General features: G+C 33.5%; 1 protein-coding gene across 1 annotated transcript in view; it reads right to left on the bottom strand.

Annotated features, from left to right (window-relative positions):
- LOC143239094 (fasciclin-1-like) overlaps positions 1 to 19,013 on the bottom strand; it is an 86,096-nt gene that overhangs the window by 7,699 nt on the left and 59,384 nt on the right. The window contains exons 3-10 of the mRNA XM_076479914.1: positions 18,281 to 18,390; positions 17,038 to 17,219; positions 16,221 to 16,353; positions 14,716 to 14,851; positions 13,974 to 14,157; positions 11,860 to 12,019; positions 9,042 to 9,174; positions 2,139 to 2,286 (exon numbers count right to left, since the gene is read on the bottom strand). Coding sequence (XP_076336029.1) covers positions 2,139 to 2,286; positions 9,042 to 9,174; positions 11,860 to 12,019; positions 13,974 to 14,157; positions 14,716 to 14,851; positions 16,221 to 16,353; positions 17,038 to 17,219; positions 18,281 to 18,390 — 1,186 coding nt within the window. The remainder of the gene's footprint in view (positions 1 to 2,138; positions 2,287 to 9,041; positions 9,175 to 11,859; positions 12,020 to 13,973; positions 14,158 to 14,715; positions 14,852 to 16,220; positions 16,354 to 17,037; positions 17,220 to 18,280; positions 18,391 to 19,013) is intronic.

Raw genomic sequence — 19,013 nt, 5'->3', positions numbered from 1 at the left:
GAAGATGATGAGCGTCCTGGACGTCCTTCCACGTCAACTGACGACCCACACGTCGACAAAATCAACACCCTGGTGCGGGCAAACCGACGTCTGACTGTCAGGGAGCTTGCTGAAGAGTGTGGGATATCAGTTGGATCTTGTTACGATATTTTGACCGAAAAATTGAAAATGCACCGCGTTGCTGCGAAATTCAGCCCTCAGAACTCGTGAGTTTTTGGCCAAACACTCGATCACTGTTCTTCCCCACCCCCCTACTCACCTGACCTTGCTCCTTGCGATTTTTTCTTGTTCCCCAAACTCAAAAGACCCTTGAAAGGAAGAAGATTTGAGACGATTCCCGAGATTAAGGCAAATGCGACGAAGGAGCTGGAGGACATTACAAAAGAAGCGTACCAAGACTGTTTCAACAAGTGGAAACACCGTTGGGATAAGTGTGTGCGTTGGGGAGGAGGGTACTTTGAAGGGGTCCCAGAACTGTAACTTCTAAATAAAGTACATTTTGTTTTATGACGTCAGTCCGCGTATTTTTTTAACAGACCTCGTAGACTCCTTCACCCTTAATCTGAGCCTAACATGAAGAGAACCTATACATATATGTACATAAAACACTGTAGTATCCATAACTTGTATCAAACATAATTTATATATATACTATATAAGCTAAATTTAAAAAAAAGTTTATTGTCTTTTTATGTGGATTTGAAAGTATTATTACCTCTCTATTCCATATTGTTATGATCTAGCTCACAACAAGCGTAAGTTACACTTTCATTAGACATTATTAAGGCTTAGCTCACAATAAACATATGCTACACTTTCATCAGATATTGTTAAGGTTTAGCTCACAACAAATATAAGCTACACTTTGATCAGATATTGTTAAGGTTTAGCTCACAACAAACATAAGCCACACTTTCATCGGATATTGTTAAGGTTTAGCTCACAACAAACATAAGCCACACTTTCATCAGATATTGTTAAGGTTTAGCTCACAACAAACATAAGCCACACTTTCATCAGATATTGTTAAGGTTTAGCTCACAACAAATATAAGCCACACTTTCATCAAATATTGTTAAGGTTTAGCTCACAACAAATATAAGCTACACTTTCATCAGATATTGTTAAGGTTTAGCTCACAACAAACATAAGCCACACTTTCATCAGATATTGTTAAGGTTTAGCTCACAACAAACATAAGCCACACTTTCATCAAATATTGTTAAGGTTTAGTTCACAACAAACATAAGCCACACTTTCATCAAATATTGTTAAGGTTTAGCTCACAACAAACATAAGCCACACTTTCATCAAATATTGTTAAGGTTTAGCTCACAACAAACATAAGCCACACTTTCATCAAATATTGTTAAGGTTTAGCTCACAACAAACATAAGCTACACTTTCATCAGATATTGTTAAGGTTTAGCTCACAACAAATATAAGCTACACTTTCATCAGATATTGTTAAGGTTTAGCTCACAACAAATATAAGCCACACTTTCATCAGATATTGTTAAGGTTTAGCTCACAACAAACATAAGCCACACTTTCATCAAATATTGTTAGGGTTAAGCTCTCGATAAGTTACGTTTTCATTCAACAGTTTTAATACTTGCTTTAGAAATCCAGGTTTTAAAATCGTCGCTGAATCTGGTGTCTCTTTTAAGATAAATCGATAGGTTTGTCATTTGTTATCATGCCATTCGGCTCTAAACGCCTTTTGTACTAGGAGGGAGTGTTTGATAGGTATTACGCGGTGTAAACTAGGTTGAACCTCACAGCCATTGAGATGCCCCGCACGGCCATCAGATTCGTTCAGAACTTTACATACATCAGTAGTTCAGGCAGGCCACTTAACTGTTTTAATTAGTTTAGCTACACAGTACTGCATTTACATTTACATTTTTTGCATTGAAACACAAGTTAAAAAAAAACTGTTCCTATGCAAAGCACGAGTTTTCCCCAGTTATCAATATAACTATAAATTAAAACCTGCTCAGAATTTCCATGAATTTCCACTAGAAGTACTTAATATTTTAAAAGTACGTTCTTCCAAATGAACAGTTATTTAGTTTCTAAACTGGTTCATTGCAGACATATTAGGTTTTAGATTCACATATCAAAACATGCCCAACCGTAAGTCTGGATCAGTGGAAAGTTTTTCCATTACGGTCTGATAAGGTAAGCCTAGCATCCGGTCAATCACGTGAACGATGCCATTGGTGGCTCCTATGTCTGCCTCGACAGCGGTGGCGTTGACTCCACCAGCTTCAACTGTTAAAGCTGAAAACAACAAACAAAGATAATATCTTTTAATAAAATATAACATATCATATACATAGATAGATATATGCAAAGTAATATTAAACTTTTGTTTTTTTATACTACAGCAAAGATACATAGAAACATCGGGTTTTTAACGTAAAGCTATAAATGAGGGCGTAAGGATCCCCTTTCGCTATTTTTAACATTAGAGCATGAATCGTTTTTTTCAATCAGAAAGTATTCGAGTTGCGCAAAGAATTAAAATCACCATGTTTGGCATCGGTTTCATCTTTTCGTGGCCCGGCATGGCCAAGCATGTTAAGGCTATCGACTCGTAATATGAGGGTTGCGGGTTCTAATCCCCGTCGCACTAAACATGTTCACCCTTTCAGCCATGAGGGCGTTATAATGTGATGGTCAATCCCACTATTCGTTGATAAAATAGTAGCCAAGAGTTGGCGGTAGGTGGTGATGACTAGCTGCCTTCCCTCTAGTCTTACACTGCTAAATTAGGGACGGCTAGTACAGATAGCTCTCGAGTAGCTTTGTGCGAAATTCAAAAATAAACAAACAAACACCTTCTCGCTCAATCAACTGAGTCCTCATTCGCTGCGTTAAGATATTTTTTAATTCATATAAACTCAGTTTTGTTTTTTTTCTGGGCTCCAACTGGATTTCTCTTCTAAATTAGAACAGTCAGTTTCTCAGAACTTGTAGTAACAAGAGAGAGACAACGTCTACTTTACACAAATAGATAAAATGTATGTTTGTGTGTTTTCTTATAGCGAAGCCACGTCGGGGCATCTACTCAGACCACCGACGGGAATCGAACCTCTGATTATAGCGTTGTAAATCCGTAGACTTACCGCTGTACCAAAGGGGGAAATGTAATTTTACGTGTACTGTGCACGTGTACTGAAAGTTTACTTGTCCATTAAATCCCATTATCCGAGAATATCTTTACCTGGGACACTTCGTTAAGTGCTCAAACTTCTACATTTTTAAATCCCATTATCCGAGAATATCTTTACCTGGAACACTTCGTTAAGTTCTCAAATTTCTACATTTTTAAATCCCATTATCCGAGAATATCTTTACCTGGGACACTTCGTTAAGTGCTCAAACTTCTACATTTTTAAATCCCATTATCCGAGAATATCTTTAACTGGAACACTTCGTTAAGTGCTCAAACTTCTACATTTTTAAATCCCATTATCCGAGAATATCTTTACCTGGGACACTTCGTTAAGTGCTCAAACTTCTACATTTTTAAATCCCATTATCCGAGAATATCTTTACCTGGGACACTTCGTTAAGTTCTCAAACTTCTACATTTTTAAATCCCATTATCCGAGAATATCTTTACCTGGGACACTTCGTTAACTGCTCAAACTTCTACATTTTTAAATCCCATTATCCGAGAATATCTTTACCTGGGACACTTCGTTAAGTGCTCAAACGTCTACATTTTTAAATCCCATTATCCAAGAATATCTTTACCTGGAACACTTCGTTAAGTGCTCAAACTTCTACATTTTTAAATCCCATTATCCGAGAATATCTTTACCTGGGACACTTCATTAACTGCTCAAACTTCTACATTTTTAAATCCCATTATCCAAGAATATCTTTACCTGGGACACTTCGTTAAGTGCTCAAACTTCTACATTTTTAAATCCCATTATCCAAGAATATCTTTTCCTGGGACACTTCGTTAACTGCTCAAACTTCTACATTTTTAAATCCCATTATCCGAGAATATCTTTTCCTGGGACACTTCTTTAAGTGCTCAAACCTCTACATTTCTATAACAGAACGTGAATCAGAAGAGTACAACCATAAGAAATTATATTTAAATAATTCGGATCCCAAAAGAATCTCAAATTATGGCTTTTTTTTGTAAAATCTTTTTATTACTAATGAATAACAAGTTACGGTTTTGAATACTGTGTATGACGTAATCACTGTGAATACGTTGCAGAAATTATATGGTATAATAGCTATACCAGTCGGTCGAAATTGTATTATTCATAATATAATGTTAAATGTAGACAAAACAAACGTGAAGTACATTAAAACTATTATATTGAACTAATAAGAAATAAAACAATAGGTCTTAAAAACGAAGTATAAAATATTAATTCTTAACTAATCCCTCTTTTCATTAATAAATGTGTCTTGTTTTAGGATTTCGGGCAAAGCTACACGAGGGCTATCTACGCTAGCCGTCCCTAATTTAACTGTGTAAGACTACAGGGAAAGCAGCTAGTCATCACCACCCACCGCCAACTCTTGGGCTACTCTTTTACCAAAGAATAGTGGGATTGACCGTCACATTATAACGCCCCCACGGCTGGGAGGACGAGCATGTTTGGTGCGACCGGGATTCGAACCGACGACCCTCGGATTATGAGTCGAACGCCTTAACACACTTGACCATGCCGGGCCCGGAATATGTCTTTTATAACTACATTATAATTTTACTTATTATAATGCAAAACACTGCCTAAATTTCGATACATTATTTAACAAAACTTGATCTAATGCTGCACTTTAATTAATAACCAAAATGACACATTGACATCAGACTGAATTGAAGTTTCACAGAAATTTTATTCGATATTTGTGTCACATGTTATCAGCTGGCAGAAAAGAGGCTCATAAAAAAATGTTTTCATGGAAAAATTAACAGCACCACCTGTTAACATATAAAAAAATCCGTAATATACAAATTTTAACTGAATTTATCTTATTGTTTTCATATGTACAGCAAATTATTCCAATGAGTGAAATAAATATTTTAATTATATTTCTAGATTCTAATTAAGAAACTGGTGTTATTAAACTTAAACATCAATAACACGTACATAGCTCTTTCAGTAGCACAAAGACTTCAACACAGGTTAATATCTTTAATATTAACTTAGATAATTATTTATTTACTTATTTTTAGTGAAACTGTTTTATCTGCTATTGTGTTCGTGCAATGAAATATCCCAAAATGTCTTTATATACGAACATTCTATGCTGCCATCTAGCGAACCAAAATGAAACTGTTATGAAACATGGAATTGTATGTTTATACTGAACTGAATACCAAGTAATAATTTTCCTTTATATTATCACCGCACAAAAATACGTGTGGTGGAAAACATTGTGATATTACTGTTTTATATTAATTAAGTTGGTATATCCTCTTTTAGACGAATTATCTAAATTTATACTATTAAAAGATATAGTACAGAAAACTTATTACATGGCCTTGCCAAACTGGGAGCGCAAAAGTTCAGACACTATGAACAATTTTTGTTTAAAATAGTATAACAAATAATGATTTTTTAAAGTAAGTTTATGTTTTCATAACTAAGTACCCGTCTTGAAAATACGAATCTAATAAAACATAAGTTGGTATAATTTAAAAGAAATAATATATGTGTGTCCAATGTTAATGACTACCACGAAATCTTAATTAGAAATCAAAATCCACACTATAATTTTAACACTTTAAATGGAAAAATAGAGCATTAGCCGTACTTTATCATGTCATGTTTACTACATTAAACTCACAAGTGTTATGTTTATACTTATTGTGATCTAAGTAATAAAACACGATGAAGTGTTTCTTTTGCTTTACTTTGAAACTCTCGAAGTTAATAATAGCTATTAATGTAAGATATATTTCTTCCACACATAACGTAGCATTGTCGCCAAAGAAAAGTTAGAAACCCACCCTGAATATTCAAAGTTTGATGTAATATAACTGTGGTTCACTGACTTTTATAATCACACTAACATCGTTGTTTATTGAGTTCAACTATATCATACGGGATATTGTTGCTTACATGTGTGAATAGATATATATATATTTAACTTTTTCCTCTATTGTTTTTCAGATATATTTCGAGAGCTTCCTTCGAATCCAGCACGAATAAAAGAAATATATATATATATCATTTTGGTATTATTCAACACTAAAATCTTAGGATGTGAGGACTATTTAGAAATTTTGAATTAATCCCAAACGGTACTATATTTCAAGTAGAAATTAGGATTTGGTCTTCGATTGTTGGCTCTGTTGTTGAAATCGTTATTTAAATTTTTTATATGACTATACATTTGAAAAGGTTATAATAAGAAGATAGTTTGTAACTTATGAGCAGTTATTGAGTTAAATATTGTTACTTTGGTACTTTGCTTCGAGTAGAAAGATATATTAGCTTTATTAGCTCCACATGTTTTAGGTACAGCTCTGTTCATTAGTATAATATTCTTCACTGATATTACATTGTTTGTAAGTGTAATACTGATTATAGCGATGTTTAATGATACATAATTGACTATGGAAGTAATACTGTTTACATATGTATCATGTTTATAGGTATAATATTGTTAATGCAATTATTGTGGATTTTGTGGTTTACATTTATGGCTATAATTACAATGGAAATGTGTAATTTCTTGTTATGTTTGGTTTTGTTCTTATCGGTATAACAGAAGCTAATTTTTCAGTTTACAAGTATGAACTATAAACATTTCATAACTTTAAAATTCTGATACTTAGTTACCGATAAAATATTTCCATATACTAAATACACATCATATGACCTATTAATTCAATAAAATGAGATTTAATATGAATATGGTTTCACGAACAGTTTTAAGACGTACAATATACAAAATATAGGTCTTTGATCAATATCCATTTCAGAATTTGTAATTGTACATATTTTCTACATTTACCATCAACTGATCAGTAAGTATTGAAAATATTTATAACAAATTAATTATAACGTTTCAAAGTAGATAATAGTAAACTGGTGCCTCGAAAAGCAAACAGTTATAACATGGAGATCAGTGATAAACTGGATGATACACTGCCTAAGTATTTATTTTGCAATATTTTAAGCATGTTACCCGTTGAATACTAGTTTACATAAATACATGTAAAAGTAAAATGATGAAGAACTCGATCAAATATTTTATTCTATCAAGAGATATATTTGGCTTTAAAACACCATACATCATATATCACGCTAATAACGATGGCTAAAGATATTTGTAAAATTACACACATAATAAGACTAGCTGATTACATTATGACCAAAAGGTGTCATTACTAAATCCTACAGATATTTCTACAAAATTACACACGTAATAAGACTAGCTGATCACATAATGACCAAAAGGTGTCATTACTAAATGCTACAGATATTTGTACAAAATTACTCACATAATAAGACTAGCTGATTACATAATGACCAAAAGGTGTCATTACTAAATGCTACAGATATTTGTACAAAATTACACACGTAATAAGACTAGCTGATTACATTATGACCAAAAGGTGTCATTACTAAATGCTACAGATATTTCTACAAAATTACACACGTAATAAGATTAGCTGATCACATAATGACCAAAAAATATCTACTTTATCACGCCGTGGAGAACAGAAATAGGTTGGGGCATGTCATATAGGTGAGTACACCTCCAAGAGTACCCCACTTCCGCTGCAAAGTTTAGACCTGTTAGCTCCAAGCCCGTGAGAAGGTGTCATCGAAAAACAAACATGCATAAGGTGAATTAATACGAGGTACTATATCAGTTAATTAGAAAATAAAACTGTACAACATCTAAAGTTATATACTGATTGAACCATTCAAACACATATTCAAAAATAAAATGAAAAAAAAAATTCATTCTGGTTGAAAATTATTTTAGCAATCGTCAAAACCATTTGCCAAGATTTCTTTTTAACTCTCTGCACCACACTTGAAAGTCATTATCGTCTTGTGGTCGGAAGTAGATTGTGGTTTCATATTGCAGGTACACTCACCCTCATCCAGTTGTGTACACACTTTCACATCTCACGACGAATATATTATTTAGCTAGTTGTTTTTTAGTTTGCCTTTTTCTCTTTAGGGTGCATTTAGGAACCCTTTACGAGAACAAAATATTTGTGAATTAACTCGAGCACAGTTGATTAGAATATGTACAATAAATTAACAATCCCTTTCCATCACGGTTTTAATAATCCAACAGCTGAGGATGCAAAGTGTGTCAATGATATACTGCTACTCGTGTGTCTCGGGCCACGCCACGCCTACTAGCCTGACAACTACGTGTGAGAGGATGCTATTTACATGTTTTTTACATAGATGTTAGATTTCTCCAAGTTTTAAATCCATGTTATCAGTTCCTTATACGTATTAATTTACTTGTAAAGAGCCGTAACTTAACGTCACCCGTAAAATCTACCCATGACAGCACTGCACAGTGGAGATTTACCAGAAGGTAATCATATCAATACTATAAATGTCGCCCATAGCACCATGTCAAATGTGCAAAGGATAACTCTCCACCTGTGGCTTGATGACATAACACAGAGTTTAAAACGCCAAATATCTGGTTTCGATACCAGTCAGTATCCCTTTATATAGCTTTGTGCTTAACATCAGAAATAAAAATAATATACGGATTATTTATATATCGTGCGATTAGCCCTCTGTCATATATTAAAATAGTGACTTTTCACCATAGTGAATGTTAAGTGGTATTTTCTACTATGATTATTCAACAGTTTAATAACTAAAACATAAAAACCTAACTATCGCTAATTAATAAGATCCCTAAGATAATATATTTTTGTGAAGAAGTTTAAGTCTTGTTCTACTCCCTAGAGGACACTACTAGTGCCATATAGAAATGCATTATAAGTATGCATTCCGAAATGAAGAAAAATCAGAAATATTTTTGGGAAACTGTAACTTACTTTTGTTGTTTCTGTCCCCAACAGCACGGAAATACATACTGCGCTGATTGTCAGCTGTAATCATTTCGTATATCCGTCCATGCCATACGTCATCAGTGGATACAGACTTCTTTACCATATGGAGTAACAGAAGCTGGAAAGTAATAACATTCAAGTATGAAATAGTTCTACGTTTCAATCGATAACTTAAAGTCTGTCGAGGCTTAACTTTAAAATGCTACTTTCTTTCCAAAAGAAAACAGAAAAAAAACTATCTCGTCTCATAACGTATTGCACCATTGCTCAAACTTTTGTCATTCGTGCCCCGTTTAATAAATATGATATATTGAGCGCCCTCTTTCTTTTTTTAAACAATTTAAATAGTGAGTTAGGCGACGAGATATAATACACGGACGCGCTTTAAATTGTTATATGTGTCGCAGTCAGGGGTGGAGTAAAGCAGAGGCTAATTTGGGCTGTAGCCTCCAAGCCCATGCTCAAAAAAAGCCCGTTATGGAATTTAGTTTGTGCTGTCGTTGTTTTTTGCCGTAGTGTTTAGTCGCGATCATGTTAGCCCTTTTAAAGAAATTTATTCGCTGGCCCGTCTCACCCTTCATCCGCCCTTTATTTTAGTTATTACTATAATTTCTATAAATATATATATATATATATATTAAAACGCTCATTTTGCATTATTGTACTATTGACTCTAATCGCTCGTCCCGAGGGATAATTTGCGCTCCCTGGGTGAAATTGGAAGTGAAAAACACGTTTTGAAAAATGCTGACGAACTGTAAGCAAATGTTCTAAGCCTGTTAGGTACCAGTGCCAATTAATTATTCAATGGAAAGACTCCTGTGTTTCTGACTATAACAGTACCGACACTCTAAGAGGTATTCAAACCTTATGGTATCTTTCTTGGTACCTTTTATGTAACCTACATATTAGAGATTATCATATAGATTAGGAAACTGTTGTGGGTCAGTTATAGATTAATAACTGTATGATAACTTTAAAAAAACGGGGTCAATATCGTTCCACGCAGTCGCAATATGACCAACTTTTGATACCAGAGAAATCGAAAACCGTTCATATGTTTGCGATCCGCAAGTAATAATTTCTCTATCAAATTCCAGATAAATTAATTTACATATACATGAACAGTTCACTAAAATCCCAAACTGTACTTCCCCACTTAAAAATGAAACAAAAGATGGAAATTCCACGTACTAAATCCCACGTGAACTGATAGAAATGGATTAAAACCCCTAAAATTACGTTTTTTTTGTGGGATCTTGGCCCCTATAATCACTAAAAATGGGAACCTCCGCTGTTTTTGTTTGTTTATGAGTATAATTTTTAAATAAAAACCTTAATGTCAAAACCTAAGAATATTAGTCAAAATATGACCGAGTAACTGACCTAAAATAATTACCCTTTATTGTAGCCTCTGATCCCCTTAAAAAAAAAAAAAGAAGTAGAATGAGCAAATCCAACCTTTTTGTAAGTCAATATGTTGCTGGAGGGCGCACTTTTTGTACGTCAATATGTTGCTGGAGGGCGCACTTTTTGTACGTCAATATGTTGCAGGAGGGCGCACTTTGTACGTCAATATGTTGCTGGAGGGCGCACTTTTTGTACGTCAATATGTTACTGGAGGGCGCACTTTTTGTACGTCAATATGTTGCTGGAGGGCGCACTTTTTGTACATCAATATGTTGTTGGAGGGCGCATGAATAATTCATTTTTGTGCCAATTTCCATTTTCTTTGCTGTAAATATGACCATACAGGAGCCAAAAACGTACATTTGGGGTTGTTTGAACTTTGATCTCATAAATTCCTTAACTATAGGTACGCCACTGACTGAGGTAAAGACATAGACTTAAACTCGAATGATGATTTATGTGACTATTTTGTTATAGCTTCGATACGTCGTTTATAATAATGTAAGTTACGTTTAACAGGATGGAAACAGAGATAGTGCTCAGTCTCATCCTAACCAAGGATGTAAATTCAACAGCTTTGTTTTTTTACTACACTTTCTAGAATATTAATCCACAGTTTCAATACAAACAAACATCAGATTGTTTGTCTAATTATCAATATTCCAAGATAGGTGTATCTTATTAAATATCGTTTAGTTGTAGAGGCTATTATTTTTCAATTTGCCCCAGTGTCACGGTGGCAAGTCTGAAGACTTACAACTCTAGAAACCGGGTTTTGATACCTGCAGTGGGTAGAGCACAGATAGCTCCTTGTATAGGTTTGTACTTAATTACGAACAAATAAACATCTCATTTATGTCATTTTTATAATGCTACGTCGAATTAGAAACATAAGACGAATGTTCCATAAATAAACATAATTATTATACCATTTCACACTTTTTGCTTAAAAACTTTAATATTGTACCAACTGATTGTAACACTTCTATATGGCTTTAGGATGTGTTATATATATATATATATTTAATAATTTGTTGCATTCTATCTTCGGTGGTTATAAAATTCGACTCACAATCTGCAGATCTCCGCTTTGAATCACCAACCATATTGGCTCTTCCGAGCGGGCTTTATAACGTAATAACTAATTCCACTATTCGTTGTTAAAGAATAACACAAGAGTTCGTGGTGGGTGGTGTTGCCTAGCTGGTGTATTTTACAAAATTACAAAATCGCTATTCAAGTGGTCCAGCGGTACGTCTGGGGACTTATAAACCTAAAATTCGAGTTTTTTGTACCCACTATTGGCAGAGCACAGATATCCAGTGGTTCAGCTTGGTACTTAATACGAAACGCACAAACATTCTCTCACTGTATTCTCACAATAATAACAAACCTTCGTGAGTTCCGTTTTATTTCTTTTCAGATTGGCCAGTTTCTCTGGAGAAAGTCGTAAAATCGCCTCATTGGTTGGTAAAAACACTGTTTTTTCTTCCGAATTTTGCAACTGGAACTGGAAATCGGCCGAAGCATCTTGAACCAGTTTCATATACTCTCTGAAACACATAAACACTTGATACAATTCGTCTGAAACACATAAACACTTGATACAATTCGTCTGAAACACATAAACACTTGATACAATTCGTCTGAAACACATAAACATTTGATACAATTCGTCTGAAACACATAAGCACTTGATACAATTCGTCTGAAACACATAAACACTTGATACAATTCGTCTTAATTTGTTAAGCAACTGTTATTGATATATCAAAAGAAAAAACGTCTAAAAGTTAAATCGGAGATGCAGCATTGAAAACAACCAGATATTTGTATATACAATTTAAATGTTTTATTAAAGAACGAGGTATAGATAATTTTAACTGTATTTGCCTACAATTACACTGAGGTATATATAATTTTAACTGTATATGCCTACAATTACACTGAGGTATATATAATTTTAACTGTATTTGCCTACAATTATACTAAAGTATATATAATTTTAACTGTATATGCCTACAATTACACTGAGGTATATATAATTTTAACTGTATTTGCCTACAATTATACTAAAGTATATATAATTTTAACTGTATATGCCTACAATTACACTGAGGTATATATAATTTTAACTGTATTTGCCTACAATTATACTAAAGTATATATAATTTTAACTGTATATGCCTACAATTACACTGAGGTATATATAATTTTAACTGTATTTGCCTACAATTACACTGAGGTATATATAATTTTAACTGTATTTGCCTACAATTATACTAAAGTATATATAATTTTAACTGTATATGCCTACAATTACACTGAGGTATATATAATTTTAACTGTATTTGCCTACAATTATACTAAAGTATATATAATTTTAACTGTATATGCCTACAATTACACTGAGGTATATATAATTTTAACTGTATTTGCCTACAATTATACTAAAGTATATATAATTTTAACTGTATATGCCTACAATTACACTAAGGTATATATAATTTTAACTGTATTTGCCTACAATTATACTAAAGTATATATATATTTAACTGTATATGCCTACAATTACACTGAGGTATATATAATTTTAACTGTATTTGCCTACAATTACACTGAGGTATATATAATTTTAACTGTATATGCCTACAATTACACTGAGGTATATATAATTTTAACTGTATATGCCTACAATTACACTGAGGTATATATAATTTTAACTGTATATGCCTACAATTACACTGAGGTATATATAATTTTAACTGTATATGCCTACAATTACACTGAGGTATATATAATTTTAACTGTATTTGCCCAGAATTACACGCAATAGAAGACACGTGTTTCTATAGAAAACAGAATGTGAAAAGAATCCCTTGCAAATTGATCAAATGCTACATAGAAACTTTTCACTTTTTTTGTCATTGCTATAAGGCAAACTACACAAAAAACAAAACTTACAAAACTATTCCAATGTAATGAAAGTTTAAAATAAAGAACTAGCGTATCAAAACTTCTTCTTTTCACACTTGTAAAAGGCTCCGGCATTGGCAGGTGGTTAAGGAACGCGACTCGTAATCTGGGGGTCGCGGGTTTGAATCCCCGTCACACCAAACATGCTAGCCCTTTCAGCCATATAGATATTATAATGTGACGAAAAAGCCCACTATTCGTTGGTAAAAGAGTAGCCCAAGAGTTGACAGTGGGTAGTGATGACTAGTTGCCTGCTCTCTAGTAGTCTTACACTGCTAAATTAGGAACGACTAGCGAAGATAGCCCTCGTGTAGCTTTGCGTGGAACTCGAAACAAATCAAATCACACTTCTAAGACTCAGTACCTGATTACTGGTAACCGTCAGCGTTAAATGAATTAATTTTTGTTTCATAATTTTTATTTAGATCGATTATTCATTCATAGGCTGACAAATAAAAAAAATTAACATGTTAAAACCAGAGGTTATCCTACTCTCTGCACAAACAGAATGGATCACTATGTTTGACTTACGAGAGTTTCCCTTTCGATTCGGTCTGAATGAAATCCCAGATGCTAATATCAATGATCATAAGAGGGTGCTGGATCAAATGGACCACTCCATTCTTCACTGGTATATTAGCTCGTACAATCTGTGATAAAACTACCCCTTTTCGGTGATCCTGGTCATCTTGAAGAGTGTTGCTTCGAACAAACACTGGAAAAGTTTAAATATTTGGTTTGCATAAGCAGGAAAAAAACTGTGATACGAAAAATATGAGGACGCGGAAAAAACGCAGTTTAATTAATTCGGTGGTTAAAACAAAAACAGAATCGCTATTTATTGTTCATTCTATGTAAAGTATAGAAAATCTACTGATCATTCTATATAAAATATAGAATATTTATTTACTGATCATTCTATATAAAATATACATTTATTGATTATTCTGTATGAAATATGAAATCATTATTTACTAATTATTCAATATAAAATATCTATTTATTGATTATTCTGTATGAAACATAAAATCGCTATTTACTGATCATTCTACACGAAACATAAAATCTCTATTTATCATTCTATATGACATATAGAATCGCTATTTATAGATCATTCTATATCAAATTTTACCCAGCACAAAATTATGAAGTTCCAGAGTAAAAAATATAGAATTTTCTTTGGATTGAAAGTAAATTTCATGTTAATATTAATAATATAATATAATATAATAATTAATATTCTGTATTAAGTCAATAGGAAATAAATATGTACTTGTATGGGTGCTTGTCGAAGCTGTGTTCTGGCTGATTAGATTGATTTCCACTTTTGGGTTGCTGGACTTGTAGGCCTTGTTTCCTGCTGTCCGAGTGAACAACACGTGTTGCGGTATCACGTGACCTTTGATCACCTGAAGGTGGAAAATATATGTTGTAAAATAAATCTTCTGATGTCAGACTAATAAATTAAAATGATGTTAACTTTGATGTTATTACTCCTTTTTACGTAAGCCTCAAAATCTAAAAAAAAAAAAAAAATCCTCACACTGAAAATATTAAAATATAGGAATACCAATCTCGCAGGGTGTGAAACGTGTTCACTCCGTTACTAGTAAAAGCTCATAGATTGAAAAACATATTCATACCGATATAAATAATGAAACATCAAGTTCATATATTAAAAACATTTCACACTGATATAAATAGTAGAACACCAAGTTTGTAGATTAAAAACATGACTTCAGTTTCGTACTTGATTTTAATTTTTCTCTGTAAACACTTTTCAGTTGTTCTGGATAGTTATAGTTACCTCATTTCTGGTAAATATGTCTAACACTTCAACATAATATTGTTATGTGTTATGTACGAAAAGTTATTACAATACATATAGCATAGGTTTAAGGCCGAATTTGGTAGACTAATACGGACTTCCCTTATCGTGCGTCAGAAACTTAATATGAAAAAACTTTACGAAGAATTTTCTCAAAAATCATTTTTCAACTTCGAACGGTGTAATTAAAACATACAACAAGTATTTCATCCACACGTGTAGTTTGTAGTAAACATTAATTAGCGTTAGAGATAGATTCTGAGAAATTTATGTTACGTAACAGACGAAAGTTCTTTATTATACCTGTAAACGAAAAACATTTCCAAAATTACGACAGCCACTCACACTGTCAGAGAACGCGATATATTCGGGTGAATGAATAATCTCAAATAGCGAAATTATCCTAAATATTAAAGAGAAGCATGAAGTAATAGCTGATCTGTAAAACAACAATTCAAATAACAAGCAGCAAAATTACAGGACGTAAGTTAAGCCTAACAGACTAATTTATCCATAGGCCTAAACTAATGTAAAAATGATTTCACAATTCGTCCACTAAGTGTCTTCAGATGAGCTAATTCTTTGTTTGCAATGCATTTTCCAAACACGAATCTGGGTTTTAGAGTACATATACAGCACGAAACCCTAATAGTTCTTTTATAATCAAGCCAGAAACGGAGAAAAATGTCATAAGAATCAAAACCCATAATGCACTAAGGTCCACAAAAACGTAATCATTTGGACAGTTAGTAAATATCTAGTGCATATTTCTGAATTATTGTCACACTTTTTGAAGTTATTGTTATACTTTCTAAGTTATTGTTACACTTCTGAACTATTGTTACACATCTTTAGATACTTTTACACAAGCAGAATGTCTTACGAATAAAATCAGAGTTGTGTTACTCACAAAAATTAATCTGTGTAACTGCATAAGCTATAACACTCACATCCTTATCAACGTCTCTAAATCTGTTTCCTTCCGTGCTATTATCTTGAGTCAATGGTATAAAATAGGTATGATTTCCAACGCTACTGAAAATAGTGTTTTCTTCTTCTTGTTTTACCCGTGAAGCCATTGCGCTAAGATAAAAAAAAACAACCAAAAAGAACCATTATTATTTATGAATCTAGGCCTAACATTAGGTATACAATTTACTCATCAAATGGACGCCTAATTTTGATTAGGTGTGACAAATGTTAATTTTTGTTACTTGTTATCCTTCATATACAAGTTTAATAATTCTATGATTGATGACATAGCGGTCTATACATATAACTTTGTTCGATTTTTATCCATACATCACACGAGATATACTGAATTTGGTAAATTCTATGTACACAATTACATTTATTGTTTAACAGAAAGTGAAAATTTCCAATGGTTGTTTACACATTGTGTTCAGAAAATTGTTCTGTTTATGGTATAATATTTTGTGTTGTCTAGCAAAATGAAAAATAAAATTCCACTCATTATAGTGCATTATTTTTCCCCTTAGTGCATAAATTAAGCTGTAAACAAGGTGGATTTAATAATCCCATGTTAAGCCTACTTTCATCTATATCTACTGTGTTAACAATGCAATAAATATCATAAGTATTACGCCTGTGCCCAGCTCACCAAGTCATTATTTCTATTAATCAAATGTAAAACAAACAGCTCATATGATTCAGAAACATAATCACATAGTGCGTTAATAATATTTAAACTAATTAGTGTTATTTGTTCTTGGGCATCAAAAGCCCCAAAGTGAGCTCTCCACAAACCTCAGGTCTTCTTTGATGTTATATAGGCTAGGGTTGTTGAGAAATTCCCAGGCGTCGGGTGGAAGGTATTCAGTTGACCAATAGGGTTCCAAAACTTCATCGATTACGTAAAGCTTTTGATGACCTTCTGATATAGTAAAGTCCCTCTCTTCCAAAACCTTGGCATTGTTCACGAAGAATTCCTGTGTAACAGATATAGTCCAAAATATGGATCAACTTATGAGTTTTGGATATTCATTTAAAGTATTTCAGGTGCGGCTGTTTTAAAGACGTTCTGACAGACACTTGATTTCCAAAAAGAGACAACAACACGGCTTGCCACAACCTAGTTACATTTTCAATTTATGAGCACTTAGGTTAAACATAGGGAGCAGGTTTACATCGAGATGACATAAAACGATAACTTAGTTACATTTTCAATTCGCAAAGACTAAACTTGCAGACCGGAAATATCAGTGATGTCGAGAAAGCCCACTTGTGGAGAAATATACATGCAAAAACGGCTCGTTTGGGTTGAGAAAATATTTTGAGCGAACAACGTTTCGAAGTTCTTCGGTCATCGTCAGGTTCACAAAGAAAGAGGTAACTGACCGGAAGCTGACCACATGTTTGGAAGGGGTTGTGTAACTGAGTGTCGGAATGTAGAGGGCGGTGTTAGATGTTTGAATATATTCCGGTCAGTTACCTCTTTCTTTGTGAACCTGACAATGACCGAAGAAGGTCGAAACGTTGTTCGCTCTTCTATGTAAAATATTTTCTCAACCCAAACGAGCCGTTTTTGCGTATATAGACCGGAAATATGTTCATACAAGTGTTCGTATCACTCTAGGACTACATTTGTTCACATCAACACGTAATAGTTAAAGAAACAAAAGTTTATATAAATTAATGAAACTTTTTAGTTTTGTTAACTTCAAATATCCGTCTCCACCCCTAATCCGTGTACCACACAGTAAGTTATAAAATGTCATGATTCAATGACCAATAATATTCATATTACCACAGAAAAACTACCGTTAACCACAAGACGCCTCTCTTTGGTAATGTTTTAGTATGTGTGTGTTTTTTATTTTTTTAGGATTTTCGTCTGCCGATAACACCCACAGCCAACGCTTTACCAACGAGCAATGCGATTAACCGTACGTTATAACGCCCCTACAGCTAAAGGGGTAAGTAAGTATGTCTGGGGACGGAATTTCGTAATGGAATCTATCTATAAAATTTGTATCACAAGTTCTCTTACCTTCTCATCAACCTCGGTATCTTCCTTGACGTTGAAATACAGAGGGGGGTTCTCCCGTGAAATGGGGTACATGAAGGTGGGAAACATGTCTGTTGTTACCACCGTATTTACTGTAAGAACACCAAAAACAATTCTGATGTAATTATAAGTATTGTATAACTTAATGTCATTATAAACCTTGTACACTTTTGTTGTAGCTGTTATTCCCTGATAAAACTTTAAAAGTAAAATTACCATAAGCTTCTTGCTCCTGTTATTTAACCAATATTTGTAAAATCAAGTATTCTGGGGTTCAAATGAAAACAATTGTTGTGGAGGACACAACAGCTGGTTTCGCCGATTATTTATGAAAGTTTTAGAAGTTCATTAAAATTAAGTTTATGCACTTGGTACAGTTTTCCGAAACATTTTTGTTCTGGACTTTTGTTCTGCAGATAATCGTCATTGCTTTGGAATTAATACTTTGAAGAAAACGCAGCAAATTAACAGTATTCACCTACAACCACGTGGGCCACTCTTGTTTGGTGTATTTTCATATAGCAAAACCACATCGGGCTATCTGCTGAGTCCACCGAGGGGAATCGAACCCCTTATTTTAGCGTTGTAAATCCGTAGACTTACTCGCTGTACTAGCAGGGGACCTCTTGTCTGGACTAGTTTACTTACGGCGTAAGAATGCGTTTTACAACGAAGTCACTGATGTCACAGTCCCGCTACGCCAAGTCTCAGCAAA

Source organism: Tachypleus tridentatus, chromosome 2, assembly GCF_004210375.1.
Source record: "Tachypleus tridentatus isolate NWPU-2018 chromosome 2, ASM421037v1, whole genome shotgun sequence".
Lineage (NCBI taxonomy): Eukaryota > Metazoa > Arthropoda > Merostomata > Xiphosura > Limulidae > Tachypleus > Tachypleus tridentatus.
Note: the sequence above shows the minus strand (reverse complement) of the source record. Positions and strands in the feature narration are given on the sequence as shown.